The sequence below is a fragment of the Colossoma macropomum genome, unplaced genomic scaffold, assembly GCF_904425465.1.
Source record: "Colossoma macropomum unplaced genomic scaffold, Colossoma_macropomum, whole genome shotgun sequence".
Lineage (NCBI taxonomy): Eukaryota > Metazoa > Chordata > Actinopteri > Characiformes > Serrasalmidae > Colossoma > Colossoma macropomum.
In genome coordinates, this window is record NW_023494793.1 from 26,952,183 (window position 1) to 26,969,663 (window position 17,481).

The following is a 17,481-nucleotide window of genomic DNA, read 5'->3' on the forward strand; positions in this document are numbered from 1 at the left end:
ACGTACACAGCTACAAAACACTGCTCCCTTAAGACCCCACAGTAATAACTGAGCATAAACAATGCTGCACTGCAGACTTTAAGCTTTCGTCTCTGTGCTGTGTGACTCACCGTTGTCATCCACGACCCTGGTCTGCTCCTTACAGCAGTCTATTGGCAGGCCGATTATTTCAACTTCCACAAAAGGATCAATGATCTGAAGAATACAAAGCAAAAGATCTTTCACAACTTTAGCCCTTTAACCTTCACAGCATCAACTGCACATTTTGTTGAGAAAGGCTGAGAAATATATTATAGTTTTAAAAACTACAGCCTTCACCTCTCCTCGGTCTCCCAGCATGGAGTCTTTGGGTTTGGGCAACTGCTGGCCACTGATAATCTTCAGCACCAGCTGTTTCCTCATCTGGCCAGGCAGGGGGTCCTCCAGCATCGGGTTGAAGGGGCCTGCCGTGAGGATAAAATGAAAGTAATTTTCCCCTTTAGGTCATATTTTCATTTAACATTACCTGCAATGTCAATATTTATTATTATTTATAATATATATTATTGTTTTAAATTGGACCGAACCACATGTTTATTCAGTGCTATAACTGAATGCTTTGCAAGGCCATCTACCCACTCTTTGGTTTAGTCCAGCTAACTAATGAAATAAAATAAGACACATCAAATATCACTTTTTAATAAACTGTTTAATTTTGAAAATATGTTTAACTGTAACTGTATGGCCATTGGCTATTGTTTGCAACATAAAAGAATAAATTAAATAAATAAATAAATAAATCAGCAGAACATCTTTTTAGAAGGGAAAAAACAAAAAAAAACTAAAATCCTGTATTTTCATAAGGTAAAATATATTAAATAAATTAAAAAAATAAAAACAATCACTTCAATTTGTCAGTTCCCTGACAACACAAGAGCATGAAGTGTTCATTAAAAACAATCTTTATAAATTTTTAATTTATTTTTTAATTTATTTAAAATTTATTTTTTAATTACATTTTTATTGTATAAACTTAGAATAAAATTTAAAAAATGAATCAAGGTTATTTTTAATGAACACTTCATGCTCTTGCACTGTCAGGAAATGGATAATTTGAAGTGACACAAGTTTTCACAGTAAATGTTGCCACTGTTTAGTTTTTGACTATTAAATGCTTTTAATTATTATATTTTTTTTCTTTTTAACAAGTCATGTTGTTGCTTCCCTATTCAGTCCATTAATAGTAATTAACAATTAAACGTGAAATTACTTGCTTTCTGGCCTGATCTCTAGGCTTCTTGTCTCTGGGTCTACATCCAGACCGCAGTTCATCAGTTGGTGATCTCTGGTTTAGAGTATTCCAAAATCACCATACCTTGTCCAGTTCCTTATCTGTTCTCAACTCTTTTCAGAGTGACTTTTTCCAAGCTCAGCTAAGGACTGGACTAGCAGCAACCCCCTGACAATTTAAGGAGTAAATACTTGACGGAAGCAAAATTTGCCTCCAATGGGGTAAGATCAATTTCATTTGATAAGGTTATTGCCTAGAAATATGCTGAGCAATGCAATTTGAAAAGCACTAGGTAGGAAAAATGACCTCGAGAGAAATATTACATTTATTGTCCACATTCAAGATTGACTTGCTGTCATTTTTTGCAGTGCAGTTGCACCTCTGCAAAAGTACAAGACCACAGAAAACTGTCATTAAAAAGCCCCCCTTCCACTGTCACCAGTGACTTCAGTGGCCTCATGCTCTGCTAGACTGCTTTATGCCATGATTTACCCATAAGCACTTGTGCAGTATTGATAAAAAAAAAGTACTGCTACTCAATGCTAAAAAATGTCTTGCAAACCTGACATAGCTTGATTTGATTGGATGGTTTTGCTCCATTCTGCTTCTCTTAAAAAAAAACACACACACACTGTACCAATAATTCTATAATAATAAACACTGTAAACCTCCTGCTAGTGTGGGTCCATGGCTGTTTTTTCTCTTTAAATTGCACATACAAAAGCGACTTGCCATGCTAACTCCTCCACTCCAGACTGCTAAATGAGCATGAGTTCAAAAATGCTTTATAGTTTAAAAAAAATAGTTTGTGTCATTATAGTGGAGAAGTTCTGGACTTCAGCAATAGATGTATGTGAGAAACCATGAAGTGTTATATTTTCATGATTTTACAACTCATCTGATCCACTGGGACACTTAAACTGAATGGAAAATATGGAGAATTTCTCTCAGATGGTATGTCACATACAGGAAACCCTGGCAGAGATAGATATGATCCATTAATGTGCCAAGATAGTCCATTTTTATGACAGTAAACAGTTTTAACAGAATTAAAAAAAAATAATAGATATGCTGTGTGGCAAAAGAACACTGCTATTTTATAGAATAGAATACAATATTTCTTATCAACACCAGTACAGTCAATGTATTGCACAGTACCTGGTAATGCTCAATAAATAAATAAAAAAATAAATAAATAACCAACCTACTCACCTTCACACATGCACTTGGGTTTCAGGACGTAACCGCAGTTGCCATTGGTGTAGAACTTGGCTCTATTCAGCTGAAGGACTCGGCCTTCGGACTGGTAGTTTAAAGCCACTGCACGCACATACACACACCATAAAGAAAAATAAAGAAGAGAGTATCTTATCACACTCAGTTCATATGTGTATATATATATATATATATATATATATATATATATATATATATATATATATATATATATATATGAAAACATTGTAATTAGCCATCCTGTTTGATTTAGATAACTACGCAACTTCTGAAATGTAAATTCCTATCAAACTGTCGAATAAACCCTGCAGCAACCCAGTCAGTGCAAAATCACTGCATACTTCTAGTGACACTCCTCTTACTTATTTTGTTCATTATATACTCATTATTTTACTCTACTCTTTTCCCAAAAGTGAGTCTGAGTGTCTGTGCGGTTTTGGCAGCGGGCCGTGGCTTACCCAGATGGCAGCCAGCATTCCAAAAGGGCTGCGGGTTGAAGTTGCTGGAGTCCACGCGGTAGGACGAGGGATAGACGCGGGACAGCTGCCGCTGGTTAAAGCGCACAAACTGTGCCGGCTTCTGCTGCATCAACTGGTGTGCCTTGGTCTCACTCAGTGATGAAACCTGCCAGCTGCTGCCACCTGCCAACACATTACAACAACGCTTTACATACGGACATCGCTTAGAATGCACATTTGTTGGTATCTTTAAAAAGTTGAGATAAGCAATACAGCCAGTGTTCAGACAGGTGACAAATTAAATGTAATACATAATGAACTACTTGATATTTATTATTTTCATTGCAGAGTGAAATAAATACACTTACAAATACAAAGTAAAACCTTCAGTAAACGCTGCCAGACAGGTGTACCACATTATAGAATTAAGCAACTAACTCCCTACCATGCTCTGTGGCTTTTACAAAAACACTGAGGAGGTCTAGTTGACTTGATTTTGGATCAAGATGGCAAAAAAAAGATCTAAGTGACTCTGAAATGGGGCTGATTATTAGGGAACAGATGGCAGGAGCTTGTCTAGTGTTTCACACTAACTAAATTGACACATACATTTAGGTTTATGGGAAAGACATCAGTAAACAGGGTTGGAAATCAGACTGAAAGTGCTCAATGCTTCAGTGTGATATGTGAGGAACATGGAAGAAGAACTATTCAACTGACATCAACGCAGGATGTGATTAGACTGTATCAATAAAAGCAGTCAATCAACAACTACATAGCAAGGGATATTATAGTATGGTTTCAGGGCATAAACCCCTTATTAAAAGATGAATGCACATTTGAGAGTTTAGAGGTGTAAAAGCTACAGGCACTGGTCCACAGGGATGAAAATAAGAAAGTAATCAGATGGTCAGATAAGTCATCCTTCACCATATTCTCCAAAGTGGGGGAATTGCATATCCAGAAGAACTGTATAGGCCTGCATGATTGAACCCTACAGTGAGGGGGTTTCGTGGCTCTGTTATGCTGTGGATGCATGTTTTATTGGTGTGGTTTGGTTCCACTTCAAAGCAGGTCATTTCAAATAAATACAAAGTTATCACCCTTCTCCTATGTGGAAAAATTCTATCCTGACCACAGTGGTCTCTTCCAGAATGACACTGCCCTATCACCACGCCACGAGGGAGCACTGAATGGTTTTATGAGTATGAAAATGAAGCCATTCAAACGCTATGGCCTCGGAGGTGCTAGATCTCAACCCAGCTGAACACCTATGGGATATTCTGGACAGACATGTGAGACAATGTTCTCTACCACCACCATCACCAAACCACCAAGTGAGGGAATATGTTTTGAAAGAACAGTGGGCAGAATATGGGGGCAGTCACGGGCTGGAAGTTAGGGAACCAGCCTTGTGACCGGAAGGTCGCCGGTTCGATCCCCTCAGCTGACAGTACGTGACTGAAGTGCCCTTAAGCAAGGCACCTAACCCCCAACTGCTCTGGGCAAGCATGCTCACTGCTCCCTAGTGTGTGTGTGTTCACTAGTGTGTATGTGGTGTTTCACTGCACGGATGGGTTAAATGCGGAGGTCTAATTCTGATGTGTTCAGACGCAGTTGGCTAAAAGGTTCAGTTCATTTCATAATTTCAGTGTTCTGTCCCTCCAGTACACTTCCAGAGACTCATAGAATCTGTGCAAAGACATATTAAAGCTCAAGGCTTGTGGTGCCCAACACCTTGCTAAGACATTTTTCCTTTGTCATCATATACCATCTTTATATTATGATATATCGTGTCACAATATAAGCTCCCCGGACTAAAAATTAGTCAGTAACTTCAGGCTCCTGCAGATGGCATTGCACAAGGATGATCGGGCTATAAATACCTGTGGGGTATGTGATGAGATTCATAGATTGAGAAAAGGTGGTACAGTGCAGTGAATGTCTCGTTCGATGTGTGGAAAATGGGTCACAAAGCAGATGTTAATGATTGGCAAAAAGGAGTGATAGCATTTGGGTGTGCCGAAAGGCCAAAGTGTGAAGGAAGTAGCTGAATTCACAGGTGTATTGAGGTGTGCGGTCATACTGGTCTATCAGCAGTGGCAAAAATCACAGTCTACAGAAAATTTTTGTCAGAATTGTGGCCAAAAGACGAAGCTGATCGACAGGGACCACCGCCAGGTTTTCACAGATTGTGAATAAAAACTGCTTCACTTCCAGGCAAGAACTGCTTCTAGAACTCAACGCAGGTCCTTCACAACCAATTTCTGAAAGAACTCTCCACAGGAAACTGCATAGCATGAATGTATAGAGCAGAGTGGCATGCAAGAGGCCTTTGCTCACTTATGCTTCTGTATCTCATTTCTGCCTGTATGTGAATTATGCTAGGCGTCGGGTTCACTGACCTCAGGAAGCCTTCAATGAGGACTGCGTGCGAGGTATGGTTCAAGCTGGAGGAACTCTGTGATGTTCTGGGGGTGTTTTAATTATGCAGAAATGGCTCCTTTGGTTGAGGTGACAGTAAATTTGAACTACAGTGCCTACATTGAGCTGCTGGACAACCAGGTTTTGCCTTTTGCTGATCATCTTGCCAAGGAACATAACATTCCTATCCCTGTATTCCAAGATGATGATTGACCGATTGGCAAAATGAACATTCAGGTGCATTCACACATCTGAACTGGCCCGCAAAATCCTCAGATTTGAATCCTCTTGAACAAGAAAGACGCCAGGGAAGGCATTCATGAAATCTGGCTGAACTGCGCATTATGTGATGCAAGAGTGGCTGAAAATTGAGGTTGCCTACATCCAGAAACTTGTCTAGTCCATGCCAAACCGAATCACAGCTGTTATTTTTGCTCATGGAAGTATTACATGCTATTAGGTATGTTTTAGTCACAGGTGACTACATTTATGTCTGGTGAGAAACTATATGCAAAGCTATTAAGCTGTCAGTGATATGTAGCTCATCATAACAGCATTTCCTTCCTCACCTTGTGTCTCCAGGTCTTGCATGGCCACAGATTTTGTATATTTCACCAGGTCAGATAGAGCCCTGGACAATTTCATGGTTTTCTTCCTTCTGTGGAAACAGTAACAGCAGGTAAGCATCACACACACACACACACACACACACACACAGAGGTGTGTATACTCAGTGATCAAGTATAATCCTACCTGCTATGGTGTAAGGGGGCTTTGGAGGCGCTGCTGGAGCTTTCCTGATCCGTGTCTGTGTCCTCAAAACTGGACGCCTTCTTCAGCTTACTTGTCTTTTTCTGTAATGCACAGCACAGCAGTGGATCAACAGCTCAGCGCTCTTCAAAACAACCCCAAAGACATTGTGAAAGCATGTGCATGTGGTTGCGCCTAAACATACTTTGCGTTTAGAGAAGCTGCCCATGAATGACCTGGCCAGACGTTTGTTGGTGCTGGGGTTGGCCTCGTCGCCAGTGTCCATCGCATCATCTCCTTTCCCCTGAAAACAAGCACAAACTGTATCCAGTTTCGCTCTTACAAGAATAGAAAACAGTGCTTTACAATACACATAAAATCTATGTACTACTAAATCCCACCAATGATGGAGCAGATATAAGACATTAGGTAAAGGTTCTATACCACTTTGAGGATTCTTCCTAAACCTAAACACTCTGTAGAATCATTTACAAAAAATTTTTTTGGGAACCATCCACTGAGAGGTTCTTTAGTGAACCAAAAGTGGTTCTTCTATGTCACTATGCACAGAATCCTTTTTGGCACTGTTCGTTTTGAGGGTGCAGTAGCCACAGGTCTCAAAGCCCAGATAACCAATCTGAAGCTACCATATTTTGGACAAATTCTCAGAAGAACCAAATGTTTGGCCACCACTTATTTTAACTTCTCCCCTCAGACAGGCGCTTCATTTTTACAGGAGCTTAAACAGCCAGGCTCTGGAAAACTTTCTTTTCTTGCACCATTCCATTCAAGAACAGTTAATGGTCACAAGCACTGTCTGTGGTACTGTCATCTTATTTCACTGTTTTAAATGACCTATTTAACATCCGGCTGCTAAACAGGCTGCTGGGCAGCCCGGCCTGAGGTGGTTAAGGTGAATTAAATTACAATTAAATTAAACATTTGGAAACGTTTCTACTTGTCAGCAGCTGAATGGATGCAATTGCACAAAATGTGTGCTTGTAAAGAAATCCAAGACCCTATAGAGCAAGCCAAAGGTAACCGTGGCAAGGAAGACTCCTTAAGAGCGAGAGGAAGAAACCTTGAGAAGAAAAAAGGCTCAGAAGGGGAAGCCATTCAGTTGTGGTAGACACCAGATAGCAAAACAGTAACACTATAATATCAATGTAAGGTATGAGAATTTTGAATGTAGAAACAAAGTGAGTCTAATCATTAGAAGCGAATCAGATGAGCCAAGGATGCTGGAAGCCTATCAAAGGCCATCTAAAAAGAAAGAAAATTTAATCCATGTGAGGAACCAGAACAGGTAAGGAACTCCGCACAGTGCAAGACAGGTATACACCTATACAACAAGAACAGGAGTCCATGCAGGGATCAGCCATCAAACAAAAATCTTACTACAATTTTACAATTGTGACAAGCATCGAGTCCTGCATTTACAAAGCTCTGACTCATTAGCCACTAGGTGGCAGCAGCAGTCTGCAAACTCCTCACATCTGATTCCACAAATAGTGCTGGCATCATCAGCTAAGCAGAGGTCGCACACGACAGCTCTTGAAGCGCTGCTACAATTTTGGGTGGCAATCCAAATAAGTCATTAACCTGAAGGGTAGGAAGTCTCAAATCATTCTGCCAAACGTTATACCACGTAGCATCACTTACAATTAGCAAAGGATTACGACTGGCCTGATTAGAGGATTCATTAGACATCTGATTACTGAGGCACACCAACAGTAAGGTAGAGGAGGGGGGAAAAGAAAAAGGGATGGAATCAGGAGCCAAAACTGGATACATAGTGAGTAAGAGATAACAACTGTCTGAAGAAGATTCTGCGATTTTAAATGCAGAGCACAAAAGTTTATTTCATTACAACTTTTTATATATTTCAGTGTATCTCCCTGAAGTAACTGTCCATCATCGACTTCTATTAGAAGCCTGTTTTTAAGTCACTGGAGCTGTGTTCCAAAAGCTAGACTGCAGCTGAAAAAGACATGTATGTAGTAGCACTGTCCTCTAAAGGTTCTTCCTTTGTATAACGTAATGCAAAACAAAACAGAGTCCAGCACAGTTTGGTGTTTTTCCTACTCAAACGCACCTGATCCATCTCAGCAGTTAATTGCCAGGTTTAGTGAGTGAGTTAAGATCAGGAAAAACACTAAACTGTGCCAGATACCAGCATCCTAGGACTACAGTTCACCACCCCTGGCTTATACAGTACTGTGCAAATGTCAGAGACCACACTCAGTTATTTAATTTCAATCAAAACAGCCATTGAGTACGAGTTATTAATTTTTCTGAATCCACAGTTTATGTTTATTACAGCTTCTGTTCTTTTCAGGAGGCTTCCTTTCAGTTTTTCAACAAAATTTGCAGCGATACTTTTCCACACTTTGAAAGCTCAGTCCTAGGCTTTGTTCACACAGCAGGTAACAGTGGCCCAAATCCGATCTTTTTCCCAATATATGACACAGATGTGTTGTCTCTGTGTGTCAGTCCGAACAGCAAAAACACACTGAATCTGATGTTTTCAATTCCGATTTGGGACACTTTCACATGTGGTACTGAAATCTGATACACATCTGATATGCGGCATTGTGACTCTAAACAGCCAGATTTGAATTCAAGTGACTTTTATGTTAATCCAACTCGACATTCATCATAATTTCGTGCTGGTGAGACCTTCAACATTTGGGGTAATGTTTCTGAACACAAAAAATTAGAAGACACTTATTCAAACCGTGTTCGAAGAGATTTTGGAAGAAATAGCTGAACGAGGCCATAGCAGAACGAGACTGCGGTGCCAAAGAAAAGTTAAAAGTGTGAAAGCAAAGTTTGAAGAAACCAAGGACGCGAACCAAAGAAGTGACAGTGGCCGAATAATGTGCCCTTTTTACAGTGAGCTCAAATGCATTCTGGGTGATGAGCCCAGCTGTCAGCCATCAGAACTTTTTATTAGCTCCTGTGATGCTGGTGAAGTTGAAACTGAAAGCTCCAAAATTTTGATTATTTACCTCTGGATGAGCGTGCCAGATTTGGGGCACTTTTACCTCCTGTGTGAACGTAGCCTAGAAGTTGGTTGCATTTTCTGCTTCTCACGATCCAAGTAATCTCAAACACATTTACTGATGTTGAGGTCTGGACTCTGGCATGGGCAGTCCATTGTTCTGAGAACACCAGCAGCTTCTTTATTTGATTTGCAAATGTTTTTCTTTTTTGTCTATTTCCTTTTCTTAGTAAGCAAAAGTGGAGCTTGATACTCTCTCAAAGGATGAAATCTATAAGTACTGTGTATGTAATGGTGACAGTTTTGGTGGTCTACCAGGTCTGGCATGGTTGTTAGGGTTGTTAGGAGACCCATTCCTTTGACTTTCCCCTTCATTATCTCCTGATAAATAAATAACTTGCACTTCATGCTGAAATTTAAATAAATAAAGGGTTTCTGACTTTTGCACTGCCCTGCATTAGCAACTTATATCTGAACATGAATTCTGCAGATGTGGTTACAGATGCTGTGGTTTCATTCATTGGAATTTCTCTTCAACATCCTTCAGGGCCAGATGCCTACGCAAAGGATTCTGGGCAACAGAAGACAGTGAAGCATACTCTGGTAGCAACCTTGAAAACTGTCACATTAAAGGCTGCATTCAAAGGATCCGTATTGGAACAGCCTTCGATAATGTCGTAGTCTAGAAATGCAGCCCACCTAGACAGCCTGGCTTTTGGAATGCTTAGCTTTTGAAAAGCAGCAACACCTTGAAATTACTGTCCTTGGTAGTGACAATATGATACAAATGTGGCACACAGAGATTAGGCTAAAAAGCACTGGTGTATTCCTTTAAGTGCTGCACTGGTGTCAGAAGTCAACATAGTCCATTTTGAAAAGCAATCTAAACAGCTGCTTTGCATTTCACTGCACAGTGCTTTCAAAACTAAATGATAAGTACTGAGGACGAGAACAAATGAAAGGGATAATGTTTCCAACATAACACCAGCTCGATCTGCGTGTGTGCTGACAGGACTGAAAAACACACTCCTGAGCTGAGAACCTCAAGCATGTGGAGCTGCAGGTGTGTGAAGGTATTTACACAGCATCTCTACACTTTCCAAACCGGAGGACCTAAAATAGCTACCAGCACTGTTCTGGAGGAGGAAAAAAAACACACAGTCGCTCTTCATTACTATGAACAAGCCTGCAATGTCACACACTTTTATCTTAAGGACGCACTGTGTCTTCCGAATACATTTTCTCTACGTGATGCCGATGCATCTTTGTAACGCTGCGACTGAACGCTGTGTGTTAATGACCCCAGAGGAAATTGGGAGCCACCAGTGTTTCTGGATCATTAATCACACTACAACATGTTCAGGCTACAACAGCAATTATCTCCTTTGGCTGCCCAAGGTGGCTACTGATACACCAGAAAGGGAACCGAATCATTTCTGCTGTGAGTCGGTAAACTTCCAGGGGAGAAAACAATTACTCATTCCTTGTTCTGTGATGACTGTAGTTTTCTCTAATGGTTCTCTAGGGGTCTTTGGCAAAGACATGGCTTTTGCTTGAGGAGCACAATGAAATCTACATCCAGTGATTTGGAAACTGCACACTTCTGATTTTGCACTAAAGTCTATAGGGCAGCAACATCATTTACACGGCTCCTCCACTGTTTCAGCTTTAAATATCAGCAGGCTACGCATATTTACAACATCCAGGGCCTAGAAACGCCAGAGAGACTGATGTGAGATGCTGAGAAAAAAAAAGAGGGAGAGAGAGAGAGGGAGAGAGAGAGAGAGAGAGAGAGAGAGAGAGAGAGAGAGAGAGAGAGCAAAGACAGAGAGACAGACAGACAGAGAGAAAGAGAGACAGGCAGACAGAAGGAGACAGACAAAAAACATACATACAGAAAGAGATAGACAGACAGACAGAGGGACAAAGAGAGAGACAGACAGAGAGAAAGGGAAACAGACAGACAGAAAGAGAGAGAGACAGACAGACAGACAAAGACAGACAAAGAGAGAGACAGACAGAGAGATACACATACAGACAGAGAGAAAGAGAGAGAGACAGACAGAGAGATACACATACAGACAGAGAGAAAGAGAGAGAGACAGACAGAGAGACAGACAGACAGAAAAAGACAGAGAGACAGACAGAAAGAACGACAGACAGACATAGAGAGAGGGGCAGAGAAAGGGGCACAGAGGCAGACATAGAGAGAGAGATAGACAGGCAGGTAAGGAGAGGCGGAGAGAAAGTCAGATGGATAGAAAGAGAGAGATAGACAGACAGACAGAGGGACAAAGAGAGAGACAGACAGAGAGAAAGGGAAACAGACAGACAGAAAGAGAGAGAGACAGACAGACAGACAAAGACAGACAAAGAGAGAGACAGACAGAGAGATACACATACAGACAGAGAGAAAGAGAGAGAGACAGACAGAGAGATACACATACAGACAGAGAGAAAGAGAGAGAGACAGACAGAGAGACAGACAGACAGAAAAAGACAGAGAGACAGACAGAAAGAACGACAGACAGACATAGAGAGAGGGGCAGAGAAAGGGGCACAGAGGCAGACATAGAGAGAGAGATAGACAGGCAGGTAAGGAGAGGCGGAGAGAAAGTCAGATGGATAGAAAGAGAGAGAGAGACAGACAGACAGAAAGAGATAGACAGACAGACAGAGAGACAGACAAAGAGAAAGAGAGACAGAGAGACACACAGACAGACAGAGAGAGAGAGACAGATAGACAGAAAAAGACAGAGAGACAGACAGAGAAAGGGGCAGAGAGACAGACATAGAAAGAGAGAGATAGACAGGCAGGTAAGGAGAGGCGGAGAGAAAGTCAGATGGATAGAAAGATAGACAGAGAGACAGACAAAGGAAAGAAAGAAAATAGATGCAGAAAGAAACAGAAAATGAGAGAAAAAGAGAGAAACACAAAGAGAAACAGAGAGAGAGAGAAACAGAGAGCGAGAGAGAGAGGGAGAGAGAGGGGCGAAGGGACTCTCTGGTAGCTGGAGTGCAGATGATGTGACTTCACTGCCTCACCTTCATGTCCGTCTTCTCGTCGTGTTTGCCTGATGAAGGCAGGGCGGCGATGGTGAAGCTGTCTGGGTCCTCACGGTCTCTGATCTTTGACTCCTTCATTAGACTGTCCAACTTCTTCTTCGCTACATTCTCCACCTGCTTTCTATTCATAGAAGTCTGTGGAAAGAGAGAGAGAGACAGCGAGAGAGAGAAAAAGAGGGATGGAGTGGGTGGGTGGGTGGAAGGCAGAGAGAATGAGGGGGAGAGAAAGACAGAGAGAGACATATTACAAAAGAAGAAGGATCTGGAGGGAAGAATGTACACTATAATTGAAATCACAGTGCTGAGCTGCCACGTTCGCTCTGCGTATGCTGACTGGGCTGAAAAACATCTCTGAGCTAACCACACACTTCTGTACACACAGGTGCATAAAGATGCTTGCAGACCAGAGTTAGATCAGTGTTATTTTAAACTGATAGCTCAATTAAAACTTAAATTTTCCCCAAAAAGACTTGCTTATGTAGTTTCTGTATTAGGTGCCTGCACTGCCAGTAATTACGCCACCATACTTAATACACAAACCCCTCCTTTAAACATTAGCCTAATAACATACTTCGAACATAAGCCTACATTTGAGCATCGGCATGGTTAAAACAAAGCACCAGCAAGCAACAAGCAAACTACAGCGTTTTAATTAACTACATTGTTTTTATTAATTGTGGTTAATTGTTGTAACTGGAGGGCTCATAAGATCTTAGTTGCACCACTGGGTGTAAAGAATGGGTTATGGGTTTCTACCACTTGTTAGCTATATTAACCTCATAAATCTACCCTATAATGACATAAAGAAGGGTTTAAAAACCAAACGTGTTGGCTCTTCATTACATTTAAGGGGACAAAACGTGTAAATATGATTTTACACCAAACTATACCTTTAATATTCAATCTCAACAGGTCTACACCAAGCAGTTAATAACTCTTCCATTATTTCTTTGACAACCGCGGCTCTCCAAAGCTGGCAGAAGGGCCTCTGAATTGGCCTTGATGCTAGATGCAACTGACAAGGTACCTACTTCTGTGTGCTGGGTTGTTGAGCCAGGCCAGAAAATATTGTCTCAGAACAAGGGTCTGCAGCGCTTTCATAGCCTCAAACGTATAACCACGCGCAGCCGAGCCACTCAATTCTTTGTGGACTTGCCAAGAAATCTATCTGTTCTGCTCGACTGCACTTTTATACAATAAAGCACCAAGCTGAGCCCCACGTCCGGCTCCGCAGAGCCCTACAGTTTGTGTACTTTTGACAACATGAGCAAATCTTGCTAACACAGAGAAGACCTATGTGAAGGGTACAGGTCACAATTATAGCCAGCGACAGCAGCATGTCATAATGCGAAATTTACATTCTTCACTCGCAGCTCAATTAAAGAAGCAGAAAAGTTCAGTCTCTCAATTGACAGTGCATGTGTGCTGGTGAGCAGAAGAGGAGATACTATTATTTTTTGAATTTGAGAAGGAAAAAAAAACATATTTTTGTGTTCTTGTCATTTCTTGACATTGAAACAAACAGGAAAAAGTCAGAAGTGCAGACTCGTTAGAGGGATTCGTGCTAAACTGAAATGCAATCACTGCAGTGGAAAAACATCAAAAGCGATGCACACAACATTACGTTTCTGTAGTGAAAAATGAAAAGCAAAACCCCCATTACACTGCACACTGTCACTTGACCTCTTTACTGAAAAACAATATATGACGATTGGAATTTGCTAAACAAACTGAATACGATCCACCTTGAAATGTAATCAACGTACAGCTGTAACGCTTTCTAGCATGCAGTACTTCTTACAACATTAAACAGATATAATGGATCTTTTACTTTTCATTTCGGCACTTTGGTACACCTCCTTGTATCGTCCATTTTATCAGCTTCATTCACTATATAGCTGCACTTTGTAGTTCTACAATTACAGATTGTAGTCCATCTGTTTCTCTGCATACTTTGTTAGCCCCCTATTCAATATTCAGGACCCCCAAAGAGCAGGTATTATTTGGCTGATGGTTCTTTCTCAGCACTCCAGTGACACTGATGTGGTGGTGGCACAAAATAGTGCGCAATAGTGAATTCTGGTTTTGTAAATTTTTCGCTATTTACTTAAAGGAGAAGTTAGTTCAATTTCTGTTTACACAGAAGAAAATAGTCTGTACTTGCAGCACATTTATTCAGATATGCACTATTTTAATAATAATTTATCGCTTCTTATATCATTATTAATATTATAGACGCACTGGTACCGCCTTTTCCCGATACTTTCAGTATCAGCTGATACCGAGTACCAATACCAATACTAACTCCTAACCTGTCCTAATATTTATATAATATAATTTTAAAATATTTTATTTTGGTCAAATCTATGTTCTGCGCAACAAAGAAAACACACTCAGCTTGGCTAGATGGCATTTACTTGTCGGATTATATTTATTAGACGCTCAAGAAATCTTATTTTTGTTTATTTACTGCATTTACTATAATATAATTAGTAATGAGAACCATGTTTCACAACTTAAGTGAATGTAAAATTCCTTTATTGTGCAAAACTGTTAAAATCAGAGCTGAACAGTAAACAGATAAACCTGTGGTGTTTAAACATCAGCACACAGCAGCTTCTCTGGCTTAAAATCAGAGCTGAATGTTGTTTCACATCCAAATTTCTCAAGTCGTTGGTCTCATATGTGCGTCTTGTTCACTCGCGCTGCATCTCTGAGCATCAGTTCAGTAAGTATCACCGTCGTTCACACTGTCAGTACTAGTGACTTTTTTCTGGCTTGGTTCAAGTGATGGGCCGCGAGACCTCACTGCTGAGTGATGCAGTGGACTGATAGAGGTGCACCGCAGGTGTGGCTAGAGGACACATGCATGTGTCAGAAATTGCTTCGTGGTGTGAGTCATAGGTATCGGTATCCCCATCTCCGATACTTTGTTTAAGTGCCAGAATTGGTGCCAATACCGATACAGTATTGGTATCGGTGCAACACTAATGAAGACTTTATCAAATACTACATTTTATGTCCACATCATGCAGCCCTATATGAAAGTAACAATATGTTCTTTGATCACTTTCAGTGACATCTTTTTGTAATTTAGGCTTAAATAATAGTAAACATGCTCATGCTAGCACATCATACTGAATTTAATTGAATGTATTCCATTCCAAAAGAGCTAATTTGTCTCAAATTAATAATGAATTTGTCTAAACTTAACGGTTTAAAAGCAGGCCCCTTCAGTCTCAGTCCAGGAAAAAAGACAACAGGAAACAATGCTGTTGTTGTGTGCTCCTTTTTATCGTGCTTCGTTCAAATACCTTGGAGAAGTGTCTCCCAGCCGGCTGTTAATGCCTTCTCTGGCTGGGGAAACTAGTGTTCCCCTCTGAAATATTTATTATATTACACAGTGTCTTCCAGCTCAGAAGAAAGAGACTGAGAGAGCAGGAAGGCAGAGAGGGAAAACAGAGTGAGAGGGATACACGTGAGATGCTTGGCTTTGAGCTGCGCTTTCAAAGAGAATTGAAAATGGAGACAAAAGTGGAAGTGTTTTTAAAAAGCACGGCTCATCTGCATACAGGCGGATGCTACTATTTCCAGTATGTACTGTAACTAAACCAAGCATCGCCTGCTGATATGAGCGCTGGGGTAGTGTGAAATACAAACATTCAGACTCTTTCAAAGAGAATGAGCTCTACAAGGCCATCTGTGAAATATGTGTCATGGCAAAAATGTAAAGGAATAGGTGGTGCATCAAAGAATCTCATCAGAGAATGTGAAATTATTCTCCAGCAGACAAAAAGGCAGCTGGGTCTTCTGGATTTTGGGCACTGGAGACGAGACGGACAGGGCCTCATCAAAAATGAACGACTCTTTTAACATTTCACTTTGCACAAAGAGCCTTCGGCATATAAATATAACAGAAAGACAGGACTGAACTTTACCATTAAAATAACAAGGAATAACGTGTGTAGGCACTCAGACCTCACTGCACTGTTACACTGTTACACTGCTGAGTGACCTTAAATGATCAGTTAGAGAGGTGAAGAGAGGCACAACAACAAGGGGAGAGAGAAAGAGAGGTATAGAGTGCAGGTAGAGAGCACATAGAAAGAATAGTGAGCAAGCAAGCGAGGGAGAGGGAGAGAGAGAGAGAGAGAGAGAGAGAGAGAGAGAGAGAGAGAGAATGCATAACAGAAATGAAGATATAGAAAAAAGGAAAGACAGACAGAAAGAGAGACAGAGAACAGTGTAGAAGAATAAAAATAGAAAGAAAACAAAAAGGAGAGATTACAGAAAAAGCAAGTTAGAACAAAAAGGAAGCAAGAGAGAGAGAAGCGAAAGTCAAGTCAAATGAAAAGAGACAAAGAGAAAGCTGAGGGACATAAAGAACAGAAAGTAGAGAAAAATTTGATGAAAAAAGGAGAAAGGAACAAAAAAGAGAAAGTGAACGGGAGAGGGAGGGTGAGAGCAAAAACTGAAAAAGAGTGAGGAAAAAGAAAAAGAAAGGGAAAGAAACAAAGAAAGCAAAAGAAGTGAAAAAGTGAAGGGAAAAATGAGAAAGAAGGAGAGAGCTGGGGAGAGAGCTAGAGTGAAAAAGATAAAGAGAGAGCATGAGAGAGAGTGAAAGAGAGAAGAAAGAGGAAAAAAGAGAAAGAGAGAAAGACAGAGAGAGGAAAGAGAGAGAAAACAGGAAAGAAGAGAGAAAGAGACAGAGGCAGACAGAGAGAGAAAGAATAATAGTATGCAGGAGAGGAAAAAGTGAGGGACAGAAAGAACAGTGGTAGCAAGAGAGAGAAGAGAGAGCAGGTCAGGGCAAAAGTAATGGAAGGGGAAAAACAGAGACAGAGAAAGAGAGATAGAGAGAGAAGAGACGGAGGAGAGAGACAGACCAACAGAGAGAGAGAGAGAGAGAGAGAGAGAGAGAGCCCTGGAGAGCTGCTGAGCCGAAGGCAGGCCCAGGATCTGAGCTCCAGTCCAGTAAGAGGAAGAGCTGTAGAGCACTTACGTCCCCGTTCATCAGCTTACAGTCATCCTCCATCTCATCTGCACTGTCCTCGTCTGACACATCACCCTCCTCCGCATTCTCATCAATGTTCGGGGGCAACTTCTTACCCTGCACACACCACATCAAACCAAACACACACACAGAAAACATCAGAAAAACACCTCTGTGCTTCAGTAAAAGTACAAATACTCTATCTGTATTTTTAGAGCACAAAACTACTTTCTTATAAATAAAAGTATAACTCTATAAAAAAGTACTTCTACTTGTTAGC

General features: G+C 40.9%; 1 protein-coding gene across 4 annotated transcripts in view; it reads right to left on the bottom strand.

Annotated features, from left to right (window-relative positions):
* plch2a (phospholipase C, eta 2a) overlaps positions 1-17,481 on the bottom strand; it is a 221,437-nt gene that overhangs the window by 14,075 nt on the left and 189,881 nt on the right. For all 4 annotated transcript variants that reach the window (XM_036579011.1, XM_036579012.1, XM_036579013.1 and 1 more), the window contains 9 exons: positions 17,211-17,318; positions 12,188-12,343; positions 6,344-6,442; positions 6,142-6,242; positions 5,958-6,046; positions 2,965-3,147; positions 2,483-2,590; positions 319-443; positions 111-195 (listed from right to left, as the gene is read on the bottom strand). In XM_036579011.1, coding sequence (XP_036434904.1) covers positions 111-195; positions 319-443; positions 2,483-2,590; positions 2,965-3,147; positions 5,958-6,046; positions 6,142-6,242; positions 6,344-6,442; positions 12,188-12,343; positions 17,211-17,318 — 1,054 coding nt within the window. The remainder of the gene's footprint in view (positions 1-110; positions 196-318; positions 444-2,482; positions 2,591-2,964; positions 3,148-5,957; positions 6,047-6,141; positions 6,243-6,343; positions 6,443-12,187; positions 12,344-17,210; positions 17,319-17,481) is intronic.